This window comes from Prunus mume, linkage group LG4, assembly GCF_029339155.1.
Source record: "Prunus mume cultivar Tortuosa linkage group LG4, ASM2933915v1, whole genome shotgun sequence".
Taxonomy (NCBI): Eukaryota; Viridiplantae; Streptophyta; class Magnoliopsida; order Rosales; family Rosaceae; genus Prunus; species Prunus mume.
This window is the reverse complement of record NC_142701.1, coordinates 17,154,943-17,177,245: the sequence shown is the minus strand read 5'-3', so window position 1 is coordinate 17,177,245 and position 22,303 is coordinate 17,154,943. Positions and strand designations below refer to the sequence as shown.

At 39.2% G+C, this 22,303-nt stretch overlaps 7 protein-coding genes across 8 annotated transcripts; 3 read left to right on the top strand and 4 right to left on the bottom strand.

Moving 5' to 3' along the window:
- Window positions 1–16: 16 nt before the first annotated feature.
- Window positions 17–1,823, bottom strand: LOC103330359 (P-loop containing nucleoside triphosphate hydrolases superfamily protein). The gene is made up of 4 exons (XM_008232925.2): window positions 1,344–1,823; window positions 1,002–1,142; window positions 645–848; window positions 17–495 (listed from the first exon to the last, which is right to left on the bottom strand). The coding sequence occupies exons 1-4, from the start codon at window positions 1,692–1,694 to the stop codon at window positions 343–345; spliced, it is 849 nt and encodes a 282-aa protein (XP_008231147.2). The 5' UTR covers window positions 1,695–1,823; the 3' UTR covers window positions 17–342.
- A 657-nt stretch (window positions 1,824–2,480) lies between these two features.
- On the top strand, window positions 2,481–4,437 carry LOC103330358 (UPF0481 protein At3g47200-like). The gene is made up of 2 exons (XM_008232924.2): window positions 2,481–2,612; window positions 2,888–4,437. The coding sequence occupies exon 2, from the start codon at window positions 2,919–2,921 to the stop codon at window positions 4,272–4,274; it is 1,356 nt and encodes a 451-aa protein (XP_008231146.2). The 5' UTR covers window positions 2,481–2,612; window positions 2,888–2,918; the 3' UTR covers window positions 4,275–4,437.
- A 495-nt stretch (window positions 4,438–4,932) lies between these two features.
- LOC103330357 (Calcium-binding EF-hand family protein) lies at window positions 4,933–5,652 on the top strand. The gene has a single exon (XM_008232923.3). The coding sequence runs from the start codon at window positions 4,990–4,992 to the stop codon at window positions 5,419–5,421; it is 432 nt and encodes a 143-aa protein (XP_008231145.1). The 5' UTR covers window positions 4,933–4,989; the 3' UTR covers window positions 5,422–5,652.
- A 1,494-nt stretch (window positions 5,653–7,146) lies between these two features.
- Window positions 7,147–9,944, bottom strand: LYK2 (Protein kinase superfamily protein). The gene is made up of 2 exons (XM_008232979.2): window positions 9,713–9,944; window positions 7,147–9,515 (listed from the first exon to the last, which is right to left on the bottom strand). Exon 2 carries the CDS (start codon window positions 9,467–9,469, stop codon window positions 7,379–7,381), a length of 2,091 nt encoding a protein of 696 aa, XP_008231201.1. The 5' UTR covers window positions 9,470–9,515; window positions 9,713–9,944; the 3' UTR covers window positions 7,147–7,378.
- Window positions 9,945–11,286: 1,342 nt separating this feature from the next.
- Window positions 11,287–13,351, bottom strand: LOC103330356 (Aldolase-type TIM barrel family protein). Its single transcript, XM_008232922.3, has 7 exons — window positions 13,119–13,351; window positions 13,018–13,022; window positions 12,531–12,593; window positions 12,339–12,445; window positions 12,152–12,249; window positions 11,780–11,914; window positions 11,287–11,611 (listed from the first exon to the last, which is right to left on the bottom strand). The coding sequence occupies exons 1-7, from the start codon at window positions 13,233–13,235 to the stop codon at window positions 11,456–11,458; spliced, it is 681 nt and encodes a 226-aa protein (XP_008231144.2). The 5' UTR covers window positions 13,236–13,351; the 3' UTR covers window positions 11,287–11,455.
- A 2,812-nt stretch (window positions 13,352–16,163) lies between these two features.
- Window positions 16,164–19,198, top strand: LOC103330355 (uncharacterized protein At3g27210). 2 transcript variants are annotated; one of them, XM_008232920.3, is made up of 3 exons: window positions 16,164–16,694; window positions 18,196–18,279; window positions 18,514–19,198. In XM_008232920.3, the coding sequence occupies exons 1-3, from the start codon at window positions 16,493–16,495 to the stop codon at window positions 18,918–18,920; spliced, it is 693 nt and encodes a 230-aa protein (XP_008231142.1). In that variant the 5' UTR covers window positions 16,164–16,492; the 3' UTR covers window positions 18,921–19,198. The 2 variants fall into 2 exon arrangements, with proteins under 2 accessions (XP_008231142.1, XP_008231143.1); XM_008232921.3 differs by having other exon boundaries at window positions 16,171–16,694; window positions 18,199–18,279.
- Window positions 19,199–19,548: 350 nt separating this feature from the next.
- On the bottom strand, window positions 19,549–22,228 carry LOC103330354 (myosin heavy chain-like protein). The gene is made up of 9 exons (XM_089050675.1): window positions 21,866–22,228; window positions 21,631–21,758; window positions 21,502–21,549; window positions 21,286–21,399; window positions 21,113–21,181; window positions 20,944–20,994; window positions 20,606–20,731; window positions 19,942–20,022; window positions 19,549–19,809 (listed from the first exon to the last, which is right to left on the bottom strand). The coding sequence occupies exons 2-9, from the start codon at window positions 21,676–21,678 to the stop codon at window positions 19,741–19,743; spliced, it is 606 nt and encodes a 201-aa protein (XP_088906801.1). The 5' UTR covers window positions 21,679–21,758; window positions 21,866–22,228; the 3' UTR covers window positions 19,549–19,740.
- Between the last annotated feature and the right edge of the window lie 75 nt (window positions 22,229–22,303).

Sequence of the window (22,303 nt, the reverse complement as noted above, 5' to 3'; positions counted from 1 at the left end):
GTGAAGCTGAGCCAAATGGATAAAATTTTAAAATTTCATAAGTTGCGCCAAATACAACAAAACAAGCTGCCATGCTAGCTGAGTGCTTACTTTTATATGATGATACTATGATATCATGGTCTTCTCTGCTTCTCAGTTTTCATCTCTCACTCACTACATTACAAACCTGCACCCTAATGTTGCAAGCCACACGATAAAATAACACTTACAAGACCAAAATTTCTTTCAAAACTAAGTTGAATATTCAACCAACTCTGTAATTCTCACATCTTACATATTTACTATACTCTGCCGGAATGCGTAAAAATAAGGAAGCCGAAAAAGACCCAGAAGAAGCCTAATTCATGCAGTTAGCTTCTGGGAAGAACTGACAGCATTTATATGCTGGAGATGTAAAGCAGCCAACAGCCCCTTCCAGGTTTCTCCAGGCGCAGCTTTGACTTGAAAATCGATGAGTTTGTTCTGTTTTCTGTAGTAATCTTCCAACGACTTGCTCTGAGATAAGAGAGGGATGGATAACCGCCCAATTAGCAACAATTCACATTTCCATTTTCCAACGGTCATAAACTAACATATAAAACAGAACAAAGTGGAAACCATAAAACAACTATCTTCAGCCCCAAAAAAGAGAACAATAGTGATACCTGCTCTGCATCAGCAGTGGAGGATTTCAGTCGTTCGTCCGGCAACTGCATATTTAGATTACGCATGGGGATGGAGTTGCTCAAGCTAAGATATTCCTGACAAGCAGAGGAGCTTTCAGTTCCTAGATTATGCTTCACCAAGTTCTCATTCGCGCATTTGAAATTCACTACCAAATCAATATCCACAATTTGGTCAACAATCTCCTGTACCAAGAGAAACAAATCAAGGCATTCAGAGAACACAAACCACATTTAGTATCCAAAATTAACAAAAATTGCAATGTTTTAAACTTCCCACAGAAATTACAATCACAAACCATGAACGTAACTCAGATTTTCTTATAACTTAAAACTTACAGCTTGCATTCTTGTTCGAGGAATTCCATCAAGAATGAATCCGTTTTCACCTCTGTAGTATCCTTCTTCCAACCTCTTTGACAACAATGCAAAAATCACTTCGTCCGGAACAAGCTTTCCTTCATTCACCGCATTGGCAATCTAAATTACCACAAACAAAAAGAAGAAAAAAAACATAAACGCCATCAAAAGGTGTTTAATTTGGTTTATATCAGAAGGCAATAATTCATAATAGTAATAATAATGAAGGGTTTAGCAAGAAAAGAAAAATAAGAGTAAAAAACAAAACACAATTAAACGAAAGTAGTAAAAACAAGAAGAACAAGAAAAGAAAAAAGGGACCTGCTTGTAGAGAGAAGAGCGAGGGTTGAGCTCCTGGCGGACGAGGGTGCCCATAGAAATGTGCGGAACATCCAGAAGCTTCGAGAGCCTCTCGGTGTACAAGTGCTTCTTTGCCCCTCTGTCCCCTATCAACACCCACTGTATCCCTCTCCCCGGGACCCACCCGTCGGAGTCCAACATTCGATTCCGACTCGCCGTCCTCCGATCTTCTTCCTCATCTTCGTAGTAATAGTCGTCATCGTACTGCAGCTGAGCCGCAGCCGCCGATCCGTAGCCCCGACGGGCAGGAAGGCCGAGGCCGCGGCGCGTTAGCTGAGATGCAACGAGCTGGAGGCGGCTGAGTACGGCCATGGTGGCGGGCAGCGCTAGCTAATCCACAGTTTGTCTAGGGTTTTAGGGAAAGAGAGAGAGAGAGGCTTTTGGTTTTTGGGGAGGAGACAGACGAGGGGTTTTGTTAATGCGAGTGACTCAATGCGGTTGGTTGGTTGATGGTCTAATTACGTTTGATGCCACCCTTTTAACCCTTTGATTATAGTGTGGGGGTAAATTAGGGAAAATCCATCATGATAAAATCGACGTGTCAACATTTCACCAGCCCTTTGCGCTGGTACTGGTTGTAGACAATTAGAGCCCGAAAGTCGGAGACCCACGTGTTGAATGTTGAGCTGGAGTAGTCCACAGATAGTGGAGGGGATGGTTGGTGGTGAGTGCCACGTGGATGGTGTCTCTGCTGTCAATGCTTCCATTGGAATTTGGAGTAGAAGTTAGAACTAGAAGAGAAGTGGTGACGTTGCAAGATTACAACCAAGGAAACAGGTAGCTTCTCTTCCTTTTTTCACGAGGATGGAATGGATCATGGATGGATGGGCCTTTTTTTAATATACCCAAACATATTTATGGGCCTCTGGCTGCGAAATTAAATTGTTGGGCCTCGAAAACGAAAAAGAATAAAAAAAAGATTATTTATGGTGGGGTTGAGATTATTTTGCTTTTAGAAAAGAGTCTTAAAGAGTGAGAATTTATCTTTGCTTCTGCAATGAAAAAGATAAATGTTAATTATGCTTTGGCCCTGTTTCTGTTGTAGTGATGGAATGGAAGATATATATATATATATATATATGTTGAACAAGTGTTCTATTTCCTTCATGCTCAGTGCTCACACAAGAAAAGAAAAGAAAATAGCAGCAGTACTCATTTTCTGAAGGCCCTTTTTGGGTCTGCTGAATCATCTTCTTCTAACGTCCACCGCAGCATTTGTTTAAAATCCAGGTACTTATGCCCATTTTATCTCAAGTTTTTGGTCTGCTCCAGTCTCTGTCTGAACTTGTAGATCAAAGCATACTTAATAAGATTAATTACCTCAATCTCTTCTTTAGATCAGAGATGAAATGATATATTAGATACGGTTAAGGTTATCTTTTTCAAACATCCATCCTCTCATGCATGCAATCTGTCATCATCCTCTCATCTCATGCATGCTTAAATGGCGCTATTGGATCAATTTTGTTTTAGCATTAATCATTTCAGGACAATTATATTCACAGATTGGGAGCATATATCTATTCTATAGTAGTCATGGCAAATTACAGTAACGTTGGTAATGATAGTACATCGATTCTTATGGACGATGGCACTGCTGAAGAATTGAGAAACACCATAACAAAAAATCTTCTTGGCTATTCACCCTTGCCTGCTCAATGCTGCATCTTCAGAGTTCCCGAGTTGATTCGGAGACAAAAAACAGCGGCCTATGAACCTGACATAGTCTCAATCGGGCCATTCCACCGAGGCTGCGGCGAAAAATTCCAACTCATGGAAAATGTAAAACGGTGGTATTTACAGTGCCTTCTCTCATCACGCACGGATATAAGTTTGGATAGTTTGATCAAAGGCATCATGGAGTTGGGCAGAAGAGCCCGTGATTGTTATGCAGACCCGTTGGAGCATCTCAGTCAAAAAGACTTCGTACAAATGATGATACTTGATGGTTGCTTCTTGTTAGAACTATTCCGAAAGGAACTTTGGGATGATCTACAAGATGAAAACGACCCCGTTTTCAACCTGTCTTGTATGCTGGAGTATCTGTACCATGACCTTCTGCTGCTAGAAAACCAGCTCCCTTGGTTTGTGCTGGAGGGTTTATACAACCTAACCGCCAATAACACTAACCAAAGAAATGCCTCCCTCATTAAACTTGTGCTCAACTTCTTCAGACAAGCTGTCGATGAACGGATTTTGGACCCCAACTTCCCATTTGAGATTTTGCACATACTCGATCTGATAAGAACCGTGACCGTTGTTCCATTCAAGGATTTGGAATCTCAGAAGAAGGAAGGGCATGTGGAAGAACAAGAAGAGCAGAAAAACGAGCCAGAGTTGCCACAACGGATCCCAAATGCAACAACTCTTTCGGAGGCAGGTGTTCAGTTCAGAAGAAGCAAAAACACCCCAGAGTGCATAATGAACATAGAGTTCAACTTCAAAAACGGGGTATTCACAATCCCACCGCTGGGAATTGACGAGAAGACAGGGCCTCTGTTTAGGAACCTCATCGCCTTCGAACAATGCCACCACAGTCGGCTGCACAAGATAACATCGTACGCGGTTTTGATGGACAACCTCATCGACACGAGCAAGGATGTAGACCTTCTTCGTGAGAAAAAAATATTGGCGAATTGGTTGAGCCCTGAAGATGCCGCCCAGTTCTTCAACGAGCTTTACAATGACACAACTGTCATTGGATTTTACTACGGAAGTCTCTGCAATGATGTGAATAAATATTACAACACTGACTGGAACAGGTGGAGGGAAAAACTGAAGCGTGACTATTTTTCTACCCCATGGGCCGTCATTTCTTTCATCGCCGCATTTATCCTGCTGGTCCTCACCCTAGTGCAGACCGCATATACAATTCACCCTATCAACGGTTAATAAGCAAGCTTGGATATATGTAATCTTAATAAGCTTTGATGCCGCCCAGTTTGTCTAGGGTCTTTAATTTCTGAAGCTCTGGAAAATTCTGGAAAGTAGCCAGATATTTTCTAGTCTCTGTAGAACCAGCAGCAGCAGCCTTGCTAATATGTATCTAGAACTACTCTTTGCCGGACTTGCCGACCATGGCCTGGCCGGTTTGTCTTCATTCTTCCAAATTTTAATTTTAATTGTTTGGAAAGAAAAAACCAAACGAGCAGTCATTTTTATCAAATATTTTGGGCCCCAGTGGGTACAGAAAAACAAAACAAAGAGAATATAATTTCAAGGAAGTTGCTTGCTACTTTCATGATGAATTAATGTTCTTTTCTTTCCGGTGGTTGAGGCAGTTTTGACGGTTGGCTGGCAGCGGGCCCATCTATTTCCTTCGAGAGAACTTTGAAAGTCGGTAATTAAAATCTATTTTGTACACCTTACCTAGAAAAACTGGTTTCTGAGATTCCTTTTATAAACAGAACAAAGGGTTTTGGTTGGTCAAGAAGAGTAGTGTCTTCCACACGTATTTACGAAACTACCCAGGACTTACACACCAGCCTTTGGTCAACCACGACACGCGGCATTGTTTGTGGCCATATAAACTCTGCTCTTACGTGCGTTGTAAAAAGAAGACTAGTGCTTGCTTCCTATAGAATAAAAATTTGATCCAAGTGAATTAATGGACAAAGTGGCACAATACGAGCGCGTTTTCAATCACTTTGATGCAAACGGAGATGGCAAAATATCACCTTTGGAGCTACAACAATGTGTCAGGGCAATCGGCGGAGAGCTGTCGTTGACAGAGGCAGAGGTGGCAGTGGAGCACCTGGACTCAGATGGAGATGGGCTGCTGTGTTTGGATGACTTTGTCAAGTTTGTTGACGGCGGAAGAGAAGAAGAGAAGGTGAATGATTTGAAGGAGGCATTTAAGATGTACGTGATGGATGATGGGTGTGGGTTTGGTTGCATTACACCCAAGAGCCTTAAGAGGATGCTGAGTAGACTCGGAGAGTCCAAGAGCGTTGATGAGTGCAAGGTCATGATTTCCAGATATGATCTCAATGGTGATGGGGTCCTCAATTTTGATGAGTTTAAGGTCATGATGTTTTGATATCCATGCAGTAGTGTAGTACTATGGTTACCTTTCCGTGTCTGGGATTAGATTAGATTGGATAATCGACCATATTTATGTAGTATATATATGTTTTTATGTTTTTGCTTAGCTTTTGTAATTTTTTCATTCATTAGTAGTTTATTTAGGATTCCTTTATGGCTTTAGGACCTGCTTTTCAGCCAATCCTAACTTGAGACAGTGATATGACAGAGATAAATATTGCAGGGATATAGTTGATTAATATTAGAGAGAGGGATTCTTATCATCCCTGGTATGTTTTTTTTAATACAAGTGATAGTCTAAACTATAAGGAGGAGCAGGGTTTTCACACACACAATATCGATATATCATATGAGTTCGAACTTGAGATCACTGATATGCAAGTTAAGACCCTTTTTCATTAGGCTTGAACCCGTTGGCATCATCATCCCTAGTTTTACACAACAATACAATACAATCCAACATATTGCAATTAAACTTGGGTTTGATTAAGTAGCAATGCAATTTATTTATTCCTTCCTTTTCTGGAAGGAGGCATTCATACTTCCTGCACATCACAGTTTGATATATATAAAAAATAATTCATTAAAACACTAAAGAAAATTCTCTACATACATGTCAACATGTAATTGGCAGAAAAGTAAGAGCTTCTCCTTCCAAGTATTTTCCTTTATTTATTTCAGGAAACATAGCTGCATGATACAGAGGAGAAAACCTGCTCTTTATTATTTATTTTCCTATCAGATTCTTGCCTACATATATATAGAGGAAGAAGGAGAGTATTATATAAACCTTACCAAAACGCCAAGACAAGAAACCTAAGACAAATTAAAACATTTATAACATATATAGCTACAAACATGTCTTTTGTTAGTATAAATTCAAGTGATATTTTTGCAAAAATCCCTAATTCTAGTAAGTTTTTACCGAGGACTCATATATAATCTTCCATCACGACATGTGAAGAAAAAGTACCAACATTATATTGTAATGTGCACAAGCAAAACAGAAACAGAGCCAATCGTAAACATATGTATATCTTTTTCATTTTTCATTGCACAAGCAAAGAAAAATTCTCGCTCTTTAAGAATCCAATCTATACTGCACTCTTATCTGAAAGCAAAATACTCAACCCCACCATAAATCTTGAAGTGTGTTTAGGAGGTTTTCAATTTTTATTTAAGAATCTATATTCTTATCTTTTTCCTTCGAGGCCCCGCCCAACAGTTTAATTTGGCGAGAGGCCCATAAATACTTTTTGGTATAGGAAAAAAAGGCCCATCCATCCTTGGGAAAAATGGAAGAGACGCTGGTGAGTTTAACATAGGGACTTGTTTCCTTGGTTGCAATCTTGCAACGTGGCTCGGTAAACACATTTTACTCCCAAGAGCCTTAAGAGGATGCTAAGTAGACTTGGAGAGTCCAAGAGCGTTGATGACTGCAAGGTCATGATTTCCAGATTTGATCTCAATGGTGATGAGGTCCTCAATTTTGATGAGTTAAAAGGTCATGATGTTTTGATTCATGCAGTAGTACCATGGTTACGTTTCGCGTCTGGGATTAGATTAGATTGGATAATCGACCATATTTATGTAGTATGGTTTTATGTTTTTGCATAGCTTTTGTAATTTTTTCATTCATTATTAGTTTATTTAGGATTCCTTTTAGACTAGTTGATTAATACAATCCAACATATTGCAATTTAGGTTTGGTTCGATTAAGTAGAGAGCAATGCAATTTATTTATTTCAGGAAACAGCGATTAATGATACAGAGGAGAAAACCTAATCTTTGTGTCCCTATCAGATTCTTGCTTACATATATATACAGGAAGAAGACTATTATTTATACCTTACTTACCAAAACGCCAAGGCAAGAAACCTAAGACAAATTAAAACATTTATAACATAGCTACAACATGTCTTTTGTTTGGATCCTTGAACCCTTTATTCACATCACATATTGCTATTGGTTTTTGCTGCTGCCTTCACTAGAGGTTTACAAGAGCTCTCACTGATTAAAATATTCTCTCCTTCTTGGCTTAGCGACTCTTCCACCAACCTTGACAGTTTCTCAACAATTTCTCCTGCACTTGGTCTCAAACAAGGGTCTTCGTCTACACAAGCCCTCGCAAGATTTGCCAACGTGACAGCTGCATCGAACGAGTAATTTTCACCCAACCCGCTGTCCATCCATTCCCTTAGCTCATCTGCATTATCTGACTGCAATATGGACTTGATTTTCTCTGAGAGCCAAAAGTTCCCTTCTCCCTTCTCACTTGGCCTGCTTATCGGTGTTTGCCCACACAAGACTTCCAACAACACCACCCCATATGCAAATATATCAATGCTTGGAGAAATTACACCCTGGTGAATATATTCAGGAGCCATATAGCCAAGACTCCAAGAGGCAGCAGGGCTGGTTGAACAAACTTGGTGGTCATCAGTGTCATTTTCAGCACACTTTGCCATACCAAAGTTTCCAATCTTGGCATTGAACTCTTCATCTAAAAAGATGTTTCTGCTCTTCACATTTCTATGGACATAACTTGGGTTCATTATGTGGTGCATATACTGTAAGGCCATGGCCACATCAAGACATATCCTCAGCCTTTGGCTCCATGTCAAGAAACAATAGCAGGAGGCAATGAACTGGTTTTTGATTGCCAATCCACCATGAAGCCAGTCCTTCAATGATCCGTTCTTAGCATACTCGAAAACCAGAAATGATTCTTGACCCTCAGTCAAACAAGTGCCCAACAACCTCATTATGTTGGGATGATGGTGAATTGCATCATGAAATAGCCCAAACTCAATCCTTGAGATGGTATCTAGTTGTGTGCGCTTTATTGCCAAGTTCTTCCCACTGAGACGGCCGTGATATACAGATCCCTCAATGTGGCTGCTCGAACTGAAGTCCTCGGTTGCTCTTCTCAGCTCCTCAATGCTAAATGTCTCCACCAGCACCTTGTGGGGCGTGGTGGTATCGATGATCTGACCGTCTAAAGTATCCTGAGATCCCTCAAATGAGACTTTCTTGTCACTTGTGGTTCTCACACTTAAACTAAGCTGTTGCAGTTCCACATCACCTCCTTTTGGCGAACTCTGTTTCTTTTTCTTCAACTGAATTAACAAGAAAGCTGCTGCAATTGCAATGCTAGCTCCAATAATGACCCCACTAAGTGCAACATACAATCCAATCTTGTGCATTTTTGCTTTTTTCTTGTGTGGACTAATTGCTGGGATGCTAGTTGCTGGAAAATGCAAATTGGGCTCGCGGGGTTTCTTTAGGGGGCCAAGTATAGGTTTGCCATTGAGTGGAATGAGAAGAGATGTAAGAGGTGTTAAGCTGCTTTCAGGTCTAAAGGTTCCTCCTAGTGATCTGTTATTTTCAGATATGATAGCTTCTTTGGTAGTATTGAACTTAATTGCCAAATCAGAAATAGAATCACCTTCACTCACGGGATAAGACAGCAAGAGTCTTGATTGTGAAGATGAAGAAGGACAAGCACATCTCAAGGGGATGAGTAACTGAAGCTTATCAGCAAGACCCCAAGGCGAGACACCCCGGTTCTTCTCTCGGATGGCTTTGCAGGTTGTCAAGCCTTCAAGTGCTTCAGCAACGCCATAAAAGCTCTCCCCCTTAATGGTAGTTTTTGTCAATTCTGCATGAAACAACCCTCCATTGCTGCTGCATTTACAGTCGATTGGTATCAACAAAGGCTCATCTTTTGGAAGAAACTCTGTGTCTGCTGAAAATCCGTTTGCTTCTGCAATCACGAACCGGTTGATGCCTAAGTAAGCACTCAGATTGAAAAGAGACGAGTAGTATGAGTTTGTCCGGAGAATCACAAACGTCCTGCACTGATTCTGTAGTGATGATCCATTGGTTCCAGCAGAAGTGCAGTGGTAGCCTGAAGCATCAGGAGATGTGGTCTCGCAGCTTAACAGGTTCTGTGACTTGTGTCCAAGTGCCGCAAACACGAGAAGTGAGATGAATAAGAGAGAAACTATCAAGTGGAGCTTAGTGAGCAAAGCTGCAGCCATGCCAATGACCACTAGACTGACCACTCACTTCCACATGATACAAGGCCTATAAAAAAAATACAAAACAAAACAGTTAAAATACTTACTTTGAGAGAGTGAGTATTTTGGATCCATACAAATATGTTGGAGTTGAAATTAAATACAAGAATTCTATCGAAGTTGTTCATGGACAGGATTCTTGGGGATGACAAAGGAATTATATATATTAATTGCTCTGTTTCCAGCTGTTTAATTAGTCCTTACCTTGGGCTAATTCATCCGAAGTTCCAATTGCCACTGATCATAAGTAGCTACCAATCTTTCTCTAACTCGCAGAAATCATGTGTGCATTCCCCAAAATGAAAAGATGGAAGCAAAGCTCAATTGGCAGGCAATATCAGTATGGATTAAAATGGTGCAGGATTAGAAAAGGCTGATTGGGAATTGGAGAAAAGGAGGATAAATTTAGTCCAAATGCGTTCGAAGAGACAATGACGCGATGCATGTTAAAGGAGAGGCATGAAAGAGAGAGAGGCCTACACTACACATTGATAGGTCAAATTGGTGATGAACATCCTTAGGTTGACAAACGCCACCAATACTCATAGCCCTATAATCAATATTTGTCCGGGCACATCACATCACACACGCGTTGCTTGTATGATAATTAACTTTTAGTCATAGCCTAAAGATGAAACCATTAAGTGTGCATGGTTATAAATTCATTTCTAAAAGAAGTAACAGGTAAAAAGAAAGACCCTTCATCATATATGAGTTAAGGCCAGTTATTCAAAGCAGTGTGCCCGCTCCCTTGCATATGAGTTCGATCCCCCTTCCCGTATATTGCACCCGTATAAAAAAGAAGACCCTTCATGCTTGGTGAGAGAGACAATGAGAGGTCATGGAACACACTCAGATTCATTCAGGAAAACTTGTTTGGGAAATCCAAATGCATGAATGTGTGTCATTCATTCATTCATTCATTCAAGAGAGAGAGAGAGAGAGAAAGGATCAAAACGAGCGTCGCAGTTGCAGTGTAGTACAATTTCCAGCACATCCTCCCAAGAGAAGCGGACTAAGCTAAGAACCCCAGAAGGCCAGATGAGGAGAGTGATGATGCATGCACTTTTCATCCAATCAAAGTTAAGATTAAGAAACCCAAGTACCAATGAATATGAATGAACCGAGAGTTCAACAGAGCAGGGCACGTGATAACACATGCAAACCACTTCTCTTGGTCAACAAGATTAATATTAATAGACTTTAAAACCAAGACGAATTTGGGACTTTGGAGCATGCCTGAAATCTAAATGCCTTTGCCGAGACATAAAAAAAGAGTAGAGTTTCTTCTCACGCCCACAAAACTTACACTAGCGTCCAAGTCTTACGTGTATTATTATGACAATGCTCAGGTGGAAGATGAAATAAGAATGAAAACTGGAAATAGATATCCCCTTTCTCAAACGTTTAAAAACACATCGATCTGATCTCTTGTTTCTCTTGTATTGTATGAAATGGGTGCTTGAAAAACGATAGTTAGCAAAAGGAAAAACACCAAACTGAATTTTTGGACCTGCTTTGCACGTACGGCAAGGCTAGCCCGAAGGAAAGAGAAAAAAAAAAAGTCCTGCATCAGCAGTAGTGGATACCAAATGAAAACATTTTGCAGATCGCATATCATGTCTTGTGCATCAGTGCATGTGCATCAAAATTAGAAGTGCTCCACAGATCAGAAGAAAACATATCTTAAGAAGAAAAGAAAAATAAGCATGTGCTGACGTGGTAGACATTATTGTCTGGGGAGTTATGACTGTCTAAAACGAACAAGTACGACATAATTTCATGATAAATAACACTTGAGAAGGCACCCTCAAATATTCTTATTCAATCAAGTTTCAAAACTCACCACGTCAACTGGATCATACATGTAGTGTAGACACTGTAAATATATGTTGATATAAAAAGAAACAAAAAAACCAATTATGATACATCTTGCATGTACCAGAATCAACTTTTGTGTTGAGATTCCTCAACCCTACTTCTCAAAAGGGATATTACTGCACTAGGGTCTGAGGCTCCAAACACTGAACTTCCAGCAACTATGCAGTTGGCTCCGGCTGAAGCTGCCGCGTTAATGGTTGAAGGCCCTAGGCCACCATCTACCTGCGTAATGCCGTTGACACTAATGAGATGCATATCCCCTCGTCACCAGGAAAACAACCCTTAAAACCCTACATAGAATGTGTGTGTGGAGAGATACACCATATCGTGGGTGCACTAATAGAACTTGCATATAAAAAGGTTCAGAGGAAACATTAGGAGTTAACTTACCTCTATATCTAGCGAAGGGTACCTTTCTCTCAGCGTGCGCACCTTCTCCATCATTTCTGGCATGAACTTTTGTCCACCAAATCCAGGTTCTACAGTCATAACAAGGACCATTTCCACGGGATTTTCACCTTCAACCTGTGGATTACAAAGCATCATTGAATACCTTCTCAATTCGAAGAATTCTGCGGAGTAAAAGTTACTGAATACTCGACAATGTATGCAATAGCAGTAGATCAGATTTTCTTTATTAAGTTAAAGAATGGCCTGTCAGTAAGCCTGGCCATTCAACACGCACACGCACACACACCTAAACAGAACTGAAAATTTGCAAAACACCAAACAAAGGAGGAAAGAAGGAGAAAGAAGTAAGACCAGAGGATAAACGTCTTCAATTGGTGTTCCGGGCTTTAATGCCACACCTGGCTTCATGCCCTTGGACTTAATTCTTTGAACAAGGTCTTGCCAATTTTCTGCATAAAGGAGGATAAATATAGAGACCCTTTGGTAACAGGAAATAAAAGCAAAATGAACATCCCCATTCCCAAACACCACAACCCACCTTTGGATACCTCGACATGAAATGTAAAACCTGAAGCACCAGCTTTCGACAAAGGTTCTACATAATCAAGAGGATTTGTGACCATAAGGTGACAATCCAAATACGCCCTGTAGGTGAAGAAGAATGATGCCTACATTACATCCATTTATTCTTGGTAAAAGAAAAAAAAAATGAAAATGTCAAGGAAGTTACTCTGTGTGCTTTCTCAAACTCTGAATGACGGGTGCACCAAGTGTTAAGTTTGGGACAAAGTGCCTATTCAGAAAAGAATGGATGAACAATAAGACCACCTCCACTATTTACAATTGTAAGAAGTAACGGTGTGATTAGTAGAAAACATAAAAGCACTTTACTTTGTCTTAGTAAGCACATAACAAATCTTTCATAACCAAAAAATGAGCAACTTTAATGGCACAATCAGATTATGAACATGCTGAATTGAATACGAACAAAATCACACACTGATTCAATCCTACTAATGGAATTATCATCCCATACAGTTCCAGGTACTATCACAACTTCATATTCTTCTTCTTCCCCTTCCCCCCACATCCCAAATCCAGAATCAAACACTTCATTGTATCAAAATTTAAGGATGTGGAATGATCAAACCGAATTGGATAGCAGTCACTTGAGAGACATGGAAACTAGTAAATGAGCAAAAGCGAATCAAACCTACCCATCCTGCACAAAGGGACGAGAAACACGCAAGTTTTAGTGAAAAGACAAAAAACATTGAACTTCATCAAGCAAAAAAGCTGATGAATTTCGAGGGGGTACCATGATGTCCATGTGGAGCCAATCGGCGCCAAATTTGAGCATGCGCGCAGCCTCCGATGCCAAATTGGCGAAGTCCGACGACAGCATCGACGGTGCTATTTTCGCCGCCACACCCATTTTCCAAAATTCACAGCTCTATTCAACCACTTTTCAGTTTGGTGGGCGAGAAGACACCTTGACAAGTCCAAGAAAACAAAGTTAGCTCAGGAGGGTTGGTGGTGGGTAGAGTCGTGAGTGAACATACGGAGTGAATCTGCTTGCTTGCTGAATGGAAGGTGGGCTGAATTGGACTGTGATAGATAGAACACTCTTTTAAGCCCAATAAGAAAATGGATATCAAGAAATGGCCCACTTAGACAAATCCTGCACTTTGGCCATTGTTAATTCAGGAGAGGGATGAGATGAGACAGCCATGGAGAGAGGAGAGGAGCAAACAAAGCCACGTGGACGGACGGCGCATCCTAAGAAATTTTGTATGTTGAATAATTTGAGTGATTGACTGATAATTATTCCAATTGAAGATATGATAATGATGTGGATATGCTGAAACCACCGGATACAAACAGACATGGCCAGCCCAAACACAACGCAAATATTCCAAGTTTAATTTCAACTCAAGAATCGCTTATTGCAATTTGAATCTCTTTTTTTTAATTTTGGCATTAAGCAAGCATTCACATCGTATCGTATAAATAAAGTTAGAGAGTGGGTGGTTGTTATGGGTTCACATCTTCTAAATTGCTCTCTCGACTTTCGACTTTTAGGGGCACTGCACTGCCACTGGGTCCCCTACCCCCCAACCTAAACCCAAACGCCAAACCTATGTGTTTCTGTGATTCTCCCTCCCCATTATGTTTATGTGAAACTTTTTTCATCCGTCTTCTCTTCTCTGGAGAAATTAAATTGGTTTATAATTGGCAAGTGTTGAAAACGAAGGGGAAAAACCAAAGTCCATTTCCCATCTTCTTTTGGTTCTTATCCACCACCACTATATATAAAATATAAACACAACATGGATTGTGACATGCACACCAACTTTTCATCTACAAATCACCACTCTCTCAGCAGTCATCTTCCATTGTTATCATTTGGAACAGTAAAAGTTTGGTTTTCCCCTCCATTATGCAAGCCTAATTACTCGAAGATAAAGTTGTTAAGTTTTGACCAGAAAATAGATAAAGTTGTTAAGAGTAGTCAGTTATCTCCGTAATTGAAATTCCGTGTTCAAATCACCATTCTCAAATATCGTTTATATGAAGGGTAAATAAAAAACCTTTAATGACAGAGAAAAAAAATACCAAACTCTTCCACAGAGCAAACTAAAGGCCCCTCAACACATTAAAGGGAAAGTAGATGAAGCACTTTATTTGTGTTACAAGATAGTTTACTTGTGATATAAGGCCAAGACAGACAGGACGCATCTTTATCTTCATGCATGCTTAAGTTTAGCTCTTGTTAATTAACTCAAGAAATAATTAGGTTATGGTAAATTGTGCAGCACAGCACCGCGTTGGGTGAAATACATCATTTTCATCCCTACTCCAAGCCGCGTCTTTGAATTCGTCTCTTGTAATGAGAACATGCAAAGATTAGTGTTTTTTGGGGGATAATACAACAAAATTGAAACGACAGGACGTCGGTTAGGAATATCATGTGATTTACTGATAAGCAATTTAATATTTTAATGTCAGCTGTCAATCAAACTCAAGCACAGCAACAAGAGCATGGCAAACCGGTCATGCTGATCTAATTTGCTGCCTTCTGTCTTGTCAAAGCATGGCACAGTGCATGGTTTATCTTTGAGTGTTTGACTTTCATCTCTTGGTTCTCTTGGTTTTGGCTTCGGGTTGTTTTTTTTTATTTTTAAAACTTGATCGTCGGACTTTTTTTTTTTAACAAAAAAATATTTAACGTATAGGGAGCATAAAACTCGAATATAAGAAGGCAGACAGGTTGTTTTGATTTTGATTACCTCAAACTCAAAGTGAATAACATTTTACACAATTTTATTCTGTAATTAAGTTCTATTTGAAAAGTAATTGTTTCAAACTACTATATTAGTAATAATTTTTGCAAGTCAAAGCCTGTTTTAATTATTTAACTTTGGTTTGGTCAACAAAAACCCGTGTTAGTTGTTAACTTTTTATATAGATCTAATGGAAGGGATTATTATGACTTAATTGCAACCTAATACAAAGGCGACCAACTATGAGATTTAATTCAAGTCATGGAATGGAAATGGACACATGGATTCAAAAGCGATGTACAGTGTACTATCTTGACCAATATTACATAATAATTCATTTACACGTGAACATGGTTATTGTAGTAATAACATTTCTTTTTCTTTTTCTTTTTTTCTCTTTTTCTTGTTCTTTTTCTTTTTTGGAAAGGAAATGTTTGTAGTAATAAAATTTAATTGCGAATTTTCGTGGGTGCATCTGAAGTCAACTTCTGACACGTTGAACATTCGTTAGCATTTATACAAACTTGTTTAAGGGTTATAAAAATGTCCTGCTAAAAAAATATGAATAGAACATTGGTTTTGTTTACACAACAAAGAAAGAATTAACAAGCGTGACATTCCTTTGATTTTGTTTGTAATTCAATTCAATGAATTACCTGTTTGTTATTATTTAAAAAAAGGGTTTATCATTTGGGAGATTACCGGATAGGCATGAGAAGTTAAAAATGATTAAAGCATGATTAAAGGGTTTAAGACTGATTTTATTCCATGTTGAAGAAGAATTTAAACACATTCATGACAGTCATGATCTTTCATCGCCCGTTCATCGCTATATAATATATATATATATATATATATATATTCCATATTATTATTATGGCCAAATAGTTCTCAAAGCAAAAACGTTTTTCACTCCGTTTAACTTTTCACAAAAAGAAAAATAATTCAGAGAGTCTCAACTCAGCGTCAGCTTAGACATGAGACTGAGAGAAGCAGTAGGCCCCACAATTTCCACCCCATAGAAAAAGACGAAAAGCTCAGCAGCCCCCAGTGGGTCACCACCAACCCTGAAAACCCACGATTCCGCATAAACAGTAAAACCTCCTCCTCCTCCTCAGCGCATCTCATTCTCGTAGAGAGAAGAGAAGAGCGTTTTCTTACCTTTCAAGGCCTCTCTCTCTCTCTCTCTCTCTCTCTCTCCGCGGGATTTTTTTTATTTGCAAAGGGCATATTGTCTCTCCCTAAGCATAACGCCAAAAAACGCCTTCCTCCCTCTGCCCTCTTGTTTCTCCTCCTACTTTACTCTATCTCTTTCTATCTGTCTAAAAGCGCGATGTTCAGAGTGGCACTGATATAATTATTATTGGGTTTGATAAATAAACGCAGAGAGAGAGAGAGAGAAAGAGAGATGGGTTCATGTGTTTCGATTCATAGGGACGCGGACTCCGCCATGAAACTCAGACTGTCATTTGGGTCCAAAACCGACAAGCTCGTCACCCCACCCTTCCCAGTCAACGATAAACTCGTCAATGGCGACCGTCCGATCAACGATCCTCCTATTAAATCTCATTGGTCGCCCTCTCGCTCCGCCACCGCTTTTCGGGACTACGGTAAAATAAAAAAGCTCAACTTTTGAAAGACTTCGTTTTTAGTCTTGTGTGGTCAAACAAATCAAATATTATGACTTTGAGCTTTTTAATCTTCTTCAACGATCTTCACATGGATAAAAATACGTTTGTAGAAATCAACCCTGCGTTTGTGCGTGGTTTTTGATAATCTGGTTTGCAATATTTTTGTACAAATGTCTTGTATTTGGCGTGCTTGCTTTCTTGATTCGTTATGAGGTGTATGAAAGGTTTATGCTTTGAGTCATTTTCTCGCCACTTGCTGCTAGATATGGGTTGTATTTTTATTTATTTTTGGCTCCCTTTAATTCGAATTCCTTGTTTTGGAGTCATAAGGAAAATTTCGTTTTCTCCTTACTTGTAATAGTAGTTAGAGATTGCTTTACGTTATGACACTATCTTCTTGCCTTTTCAAGCGAGATTCTAGTGCTTTCCAGAGCCCTTATTCCTTGCAAGTGGTTGTGCATTTACTTTGCGACGCGATCTTTTTTTTTTGGGCACCGGAAAAAATGCATATCTTTTTCCTTTGGTTGCTGAGATCAGTTGGCTTATTGTAATAGTTTCAATCATGCTGCTATTATTTTTTCTTTTTATAGAAACAACCAAACTTGCAGTTAAATTTGTCTTTCACATGCTGGATAGATAATAGGTGAACTTGAGGGCAGCTTGTGAACTTTAGAAATGTAGACTTCTAGGATTATATCAAAGATTGGTGAACCAAGCTTCCATGAAAGCTTGGTGCTTTGAGTATGAGGGCACTAGTTACTCCAATGGGGATTCGGATTCGGTCGTATTTAGTATAGATGACTCATTGTGATTGTGGTCCTCCCTGCTTTCATTCCTTCATTTCAAAGCGATGGATATATACATGGGGCCATTAATTTTACCTTAATGCCTCTTGTGATTTGAACTGTCAAGGATCATATCAATACCTAAAATTTAAAGTGGTGGATGGATCACATTTGGAAGGTCTTCAACTTTTTTATGTGTTGTCTATGGAGAAGAAGAGGAAGGTTGTACTTGTTTTTATTTGAATAGCTAAACTGATCAGTTTCGGGAAGCTATGAAATGAAACATTATTGGAAAACCAAGGAAGGTGAATATCAACCAAGGACTGATTGAATATCAGGTTCCACCTCCACCCCATCAAACAATGGGTCTTTCTATGCCACCGTATCATCCGCGGTTGCTAATCGACTCTGGTTGGCTCTTCCCTAGCTTGGAAGTAAAGTTGCATTGACCCTAATGTTAATTGTTGTGGCCAAATATGTTTACTAGATAGATATCATATACTTAACTAAATTCATGCACTTGACATGGTGCACCTAATTACTTGTGTTCCAACTTGGCTATATCTAGATTCTATACTCTCTCTGTTCTGTTTGCTGGTGTTTGTTAGATGGATGTTCTTCAAGGCAAGCATTTGGGGTCTTTTTTAGCTCTACTGCATTTCCCTAATTAAGTTTTAGTTCCATTTTTTCTTTAGCAGGTAGTAGAGAGGAGGCCTTTTTTGATACGAAGCCGTGGTTGGACTCAGATTGTGAAGATGATTTCTACAGTGTCAATGGTGGTAAGCATCTAGTCAAATGCTTTGAGCCATTTTGTCTTTCTAGCTTATAATTTTTATACCTTTGATTCCTTCTAATGCAAACATTGATGGCAACTAACAAATTCAGGTTGCTGGCTGTTGGGTGGGTTAGTTGTGCGGTGCCACACGAAACATAGAATTCAGAAGAGTTCCGTTTACTTCATTTCATTTCATACCACTGTTGTTGGTCCTTTTAATTTATGGTTTTTCATGCAGACTTTACCCCATCTCGTGGCAACACTCCCGTCCATCACAGCTTGTCCGTTGGCTCCTCCCGAATGAACAAAACTCCTTTTGAGGACAGAATTCCTGGTCCATCTCCAACAGAAAAGAAGAAGAAACTACTTGAACTCTTTCAAGAGAGCTTCAAAAATGATGAAGACGCTGACAACGCAGTAAAGCCAACTACACCTAGTCTCCCTCCAAAATCTGTCAATGGTACTCCTGTCCCTGCAACTAATTCCGTCTCTAGCAGTGAATGGACAGCAAACGGAGATGTTGCAACTGAGAAGGAGAAACCAATTAGGTCTGTGCAGTGCTGCCTTCCCAGCTTAGTTTCTTGCCGTAGCTCAAGTCAGAGGAAGAAGATGAGCCCTACCATTGCTGTAGTTGATAAAGTTTGATCCTGGTATTTTTCATACAATGTAAATGGAAGAAGCCCGAGAACTTGCCAAGTTGCTAAACTTAGACCTCAATGTTCGGTGTAAAGTCCAAGACATAGTTCCCTGTTGTTGAAATTAAGAATTTTGGGATGGAGGGCATGTATAGAGAGAAGAAAAAGTCCTATGCTATGAGAAATTACTATAGCACAACCGCAAGTTGATAATGCATATTTAAACAGAAGAAGTTGTTACAACTTTACATGTTACTTGGTTGTTCTTACTATGGTAAGCTTTCTGCAGTTGGGTTTCCCTTGTTTTGTTTACTGATTTTAAACAAAACGCAAGTAGAGTACACAAAATCTGTCAAATTAGACAACATAGCCAGGGGAAAATTTGTGAATACGAAGAATATATAAAGTCGTTTCTAGGCGGGTCAGGCCCTTTTTAAAAAATAAATAAATTTCTGATTTAAAGAAAACCACCTCTCTCACACCAGGCCTAGTCTTGGAGGGATAAGAATTTGGACATCTTCAACTTTGTTATAAGCCAAGGGAAAAGACAACGATGAGATAGTTCATTTTGTAATTAGGGTCTTTGATTGAAGGAAATGCAGCGACAGATTTAGGGCCATTTGGAACATAAGAAAATCTAACAAAAACGTGCATCCGATATCTTTCAAACTATTCTACATTCATGTTTGTAATGGTTACAGTTGCGGTTGTAGGCATTGACCTATGCGTCAAATCTCCTAACTTAGGCCAACATGGTAACAGTTGCTATCAAATATTGTTAACAATATCAAATTCTCGAAAATTTCTTTCATTCAGAACCTGTGACGCTTTCAGCTAGTGAGTTTTGATGAGAGCAACATCCAAGCACTCATTACTGGGAAGGTGATTAATGCGGAAGCCTGTAAAATAGCAACTCCCATTAAGGACAATACCACAAGAAAATGCTTAGATGGGAACGTATTTCTTGAGAAAAAGCTGCCGCAGAAAGGAGCACAGAAATAATTAAAGAACAAAGAAAATTGACTAAATACCATAAAGAAAACTAATTCCTCATTTGCAAGAGCTGCTGTGAATTCATTCTTTTCCAGTTTCTCTTTGATGAAATGTTGTAACTGCATAAAGAAAGTTGAGGTTTTCAGGGATTGAGTAGCCGAACAACAGCAACAAAAATGTCTAGTAAAAGAAGACTGACGAGGATATATGACCACCTCAAACAATGGATGAACAATTGAAGTAAACACGATATTTGAACTTTATACAACCTCGTATGAATATATAGAGAATTAATGCATTGGGAAACCATGATAAAGAAAAATGAACAAAAAAAAAATGGTGCTTAAATTGCTGTCAAGATTGTACAAATGGAGCAGTCCACAACAATATAACCTATGCATTCATGATAAGGAAACCTACTAAATGAGATTACTATTTAGGGTAATACAAGCATCTGCCATGTGCCAACATTAAGCAGCTTGTGCTTTCAAAGTTCCCGAAAATTAGAAAACCAACCACCAAATTTGGAAACTATGCTATAAAAGTAAAGGGATATGCAAATGTAAACAACAGCTGAATGGCAGAAAGCTATAAAGATGTATCACAGGAGTGGCCTCAGGGTCCTCCTAACAACACTGAAGAAATGTTTTCCTTTTCCAACAGCTGTTACAGACCAATTAACAAAAGACTTTTGATACATACCTTATGGTGAGACCTTTTAAATTCTGCAAAGACTCTCTTGAACTGATGCAAAGCTCGAGAGAAATAGGATCTGAAGTTAGGCCCAAGCGTCTTCAGCAGAGGGTCATCAGAAAGGTTGTTTATGAACTGCAAACCATCAGATTTGTTGAGTTAGTGTGATATTATATTTTGTGAAAAGCAAAATAGGTCAATTGTCGAAAAGACTTGATGCTGTCAGTGCTGACAGGATTTAAGTTCCGGCGACAGTTCACAGATGGTCAGAATATCATATTGACTATATATATCAACCTATCTGAAGTTCTGAACTACTACTACGAGTGTGGGATATCCAATATTACCTTCAAGAATATGCATCTGGTTAATTGTCTTTGAACCCTCATAGTCCTCATCTATTTATTTTTTTCAAAAAGAAACTAGCAAATATTAGTGAATCAGCAAAACCAATTTCAGTAAAACTTTTGAATTTAGCAAATAAAGAACCTGAAGCCAGTTTCAAGCACAACATACTTGTGTAATATGAAGAGCCTGCTCAAGTTGCTGAATTTGAATCCATTGTTCTGTAACAACGTCAGCCATCTGAAAGCAAAGAGAAAGAAGACAATAGCAAAATGAACACCACACTAACAACATCACAATCAAAGTCACAGACCATAGATGGGGTGAGTACATCAGTGCATGACCTTTTGAGCCCGAGAGGCAACCGTTTCGAGTCTATCCTCAGCATCTTGTGCTTTAGACTCTAAAACATGAAGATCGAAGTTGTACTTTCTTGATGCAGCCCACAGAAGCCGTACCTAAAAAGCATTGCAAAGCTTAATTCTCAAATCCAACAAACTCTTTCTGCTACTTTTTCATTGAATTGAAAATTGCAAAAAGAAAATGAAAAAGATATGAACCTCTTCTTCTAAAGCCTTAAGCCTCTCATCAGTAGCCAATGAGTCTCCCTGTGACATTCAAATGCAACCAAATATTATATATTTGCTTTCAATTCAGCATATACTTGAAATCTGATGACTTGAAGCTACCTTCAGAGTGGACAAAACGGACTGCAAATGATGGATCTTCTGCGCCATGTCGTCAATGCGCTTCTCGCGCTCTTCGATACGATCGATTTTCTCGGTCAGGTTTTGAATGCTTTCTGCTAAAACCGATTCTGCATAACAAAATTAATAATAGCTAAGAAGAAAATCATGGGTAACAAATTGAAGAAAGAAAAAAAATATAAAAAAATAAAATAAAGCTTGAAGTGGGAGTAAATACCTAAGCGATCGATCTTGAGCTGGCATTGGTGGAGTTGGCAGAGGGAGGAATTGTCGTCGTTGTCGTTGATGTGGTGAGGTGAACATGTTGTTTGGGAGAGAGCGAAGAGAGAAGAGAATAAGGCGGGAAACAGGGAGAGGAATGGAATTAGATGAATTAAGAGTCCATGATCTGTTCTTCTGTGGTTTTGAAGGAAGGAAAAGACCTGACTTTTGCTTCACTGCTTCGGCTTCCCAATCTCAATCTCAAGCTCAAAATTGCAGCTAGTTTTTTTCAATGGTTTCAAACTTTCAGTCGATCACTGGGTTGGTGCGTGAGGAAGAAAAAAGCCCAAATATGACTGAAGGGTTGAAAAAAATTAGTATTTTCATTTAGTTCTATTTTTTTAATGTTTTATTTTCATTTTTTATCTATGTAGAGATGGACTCCACTTGCCAC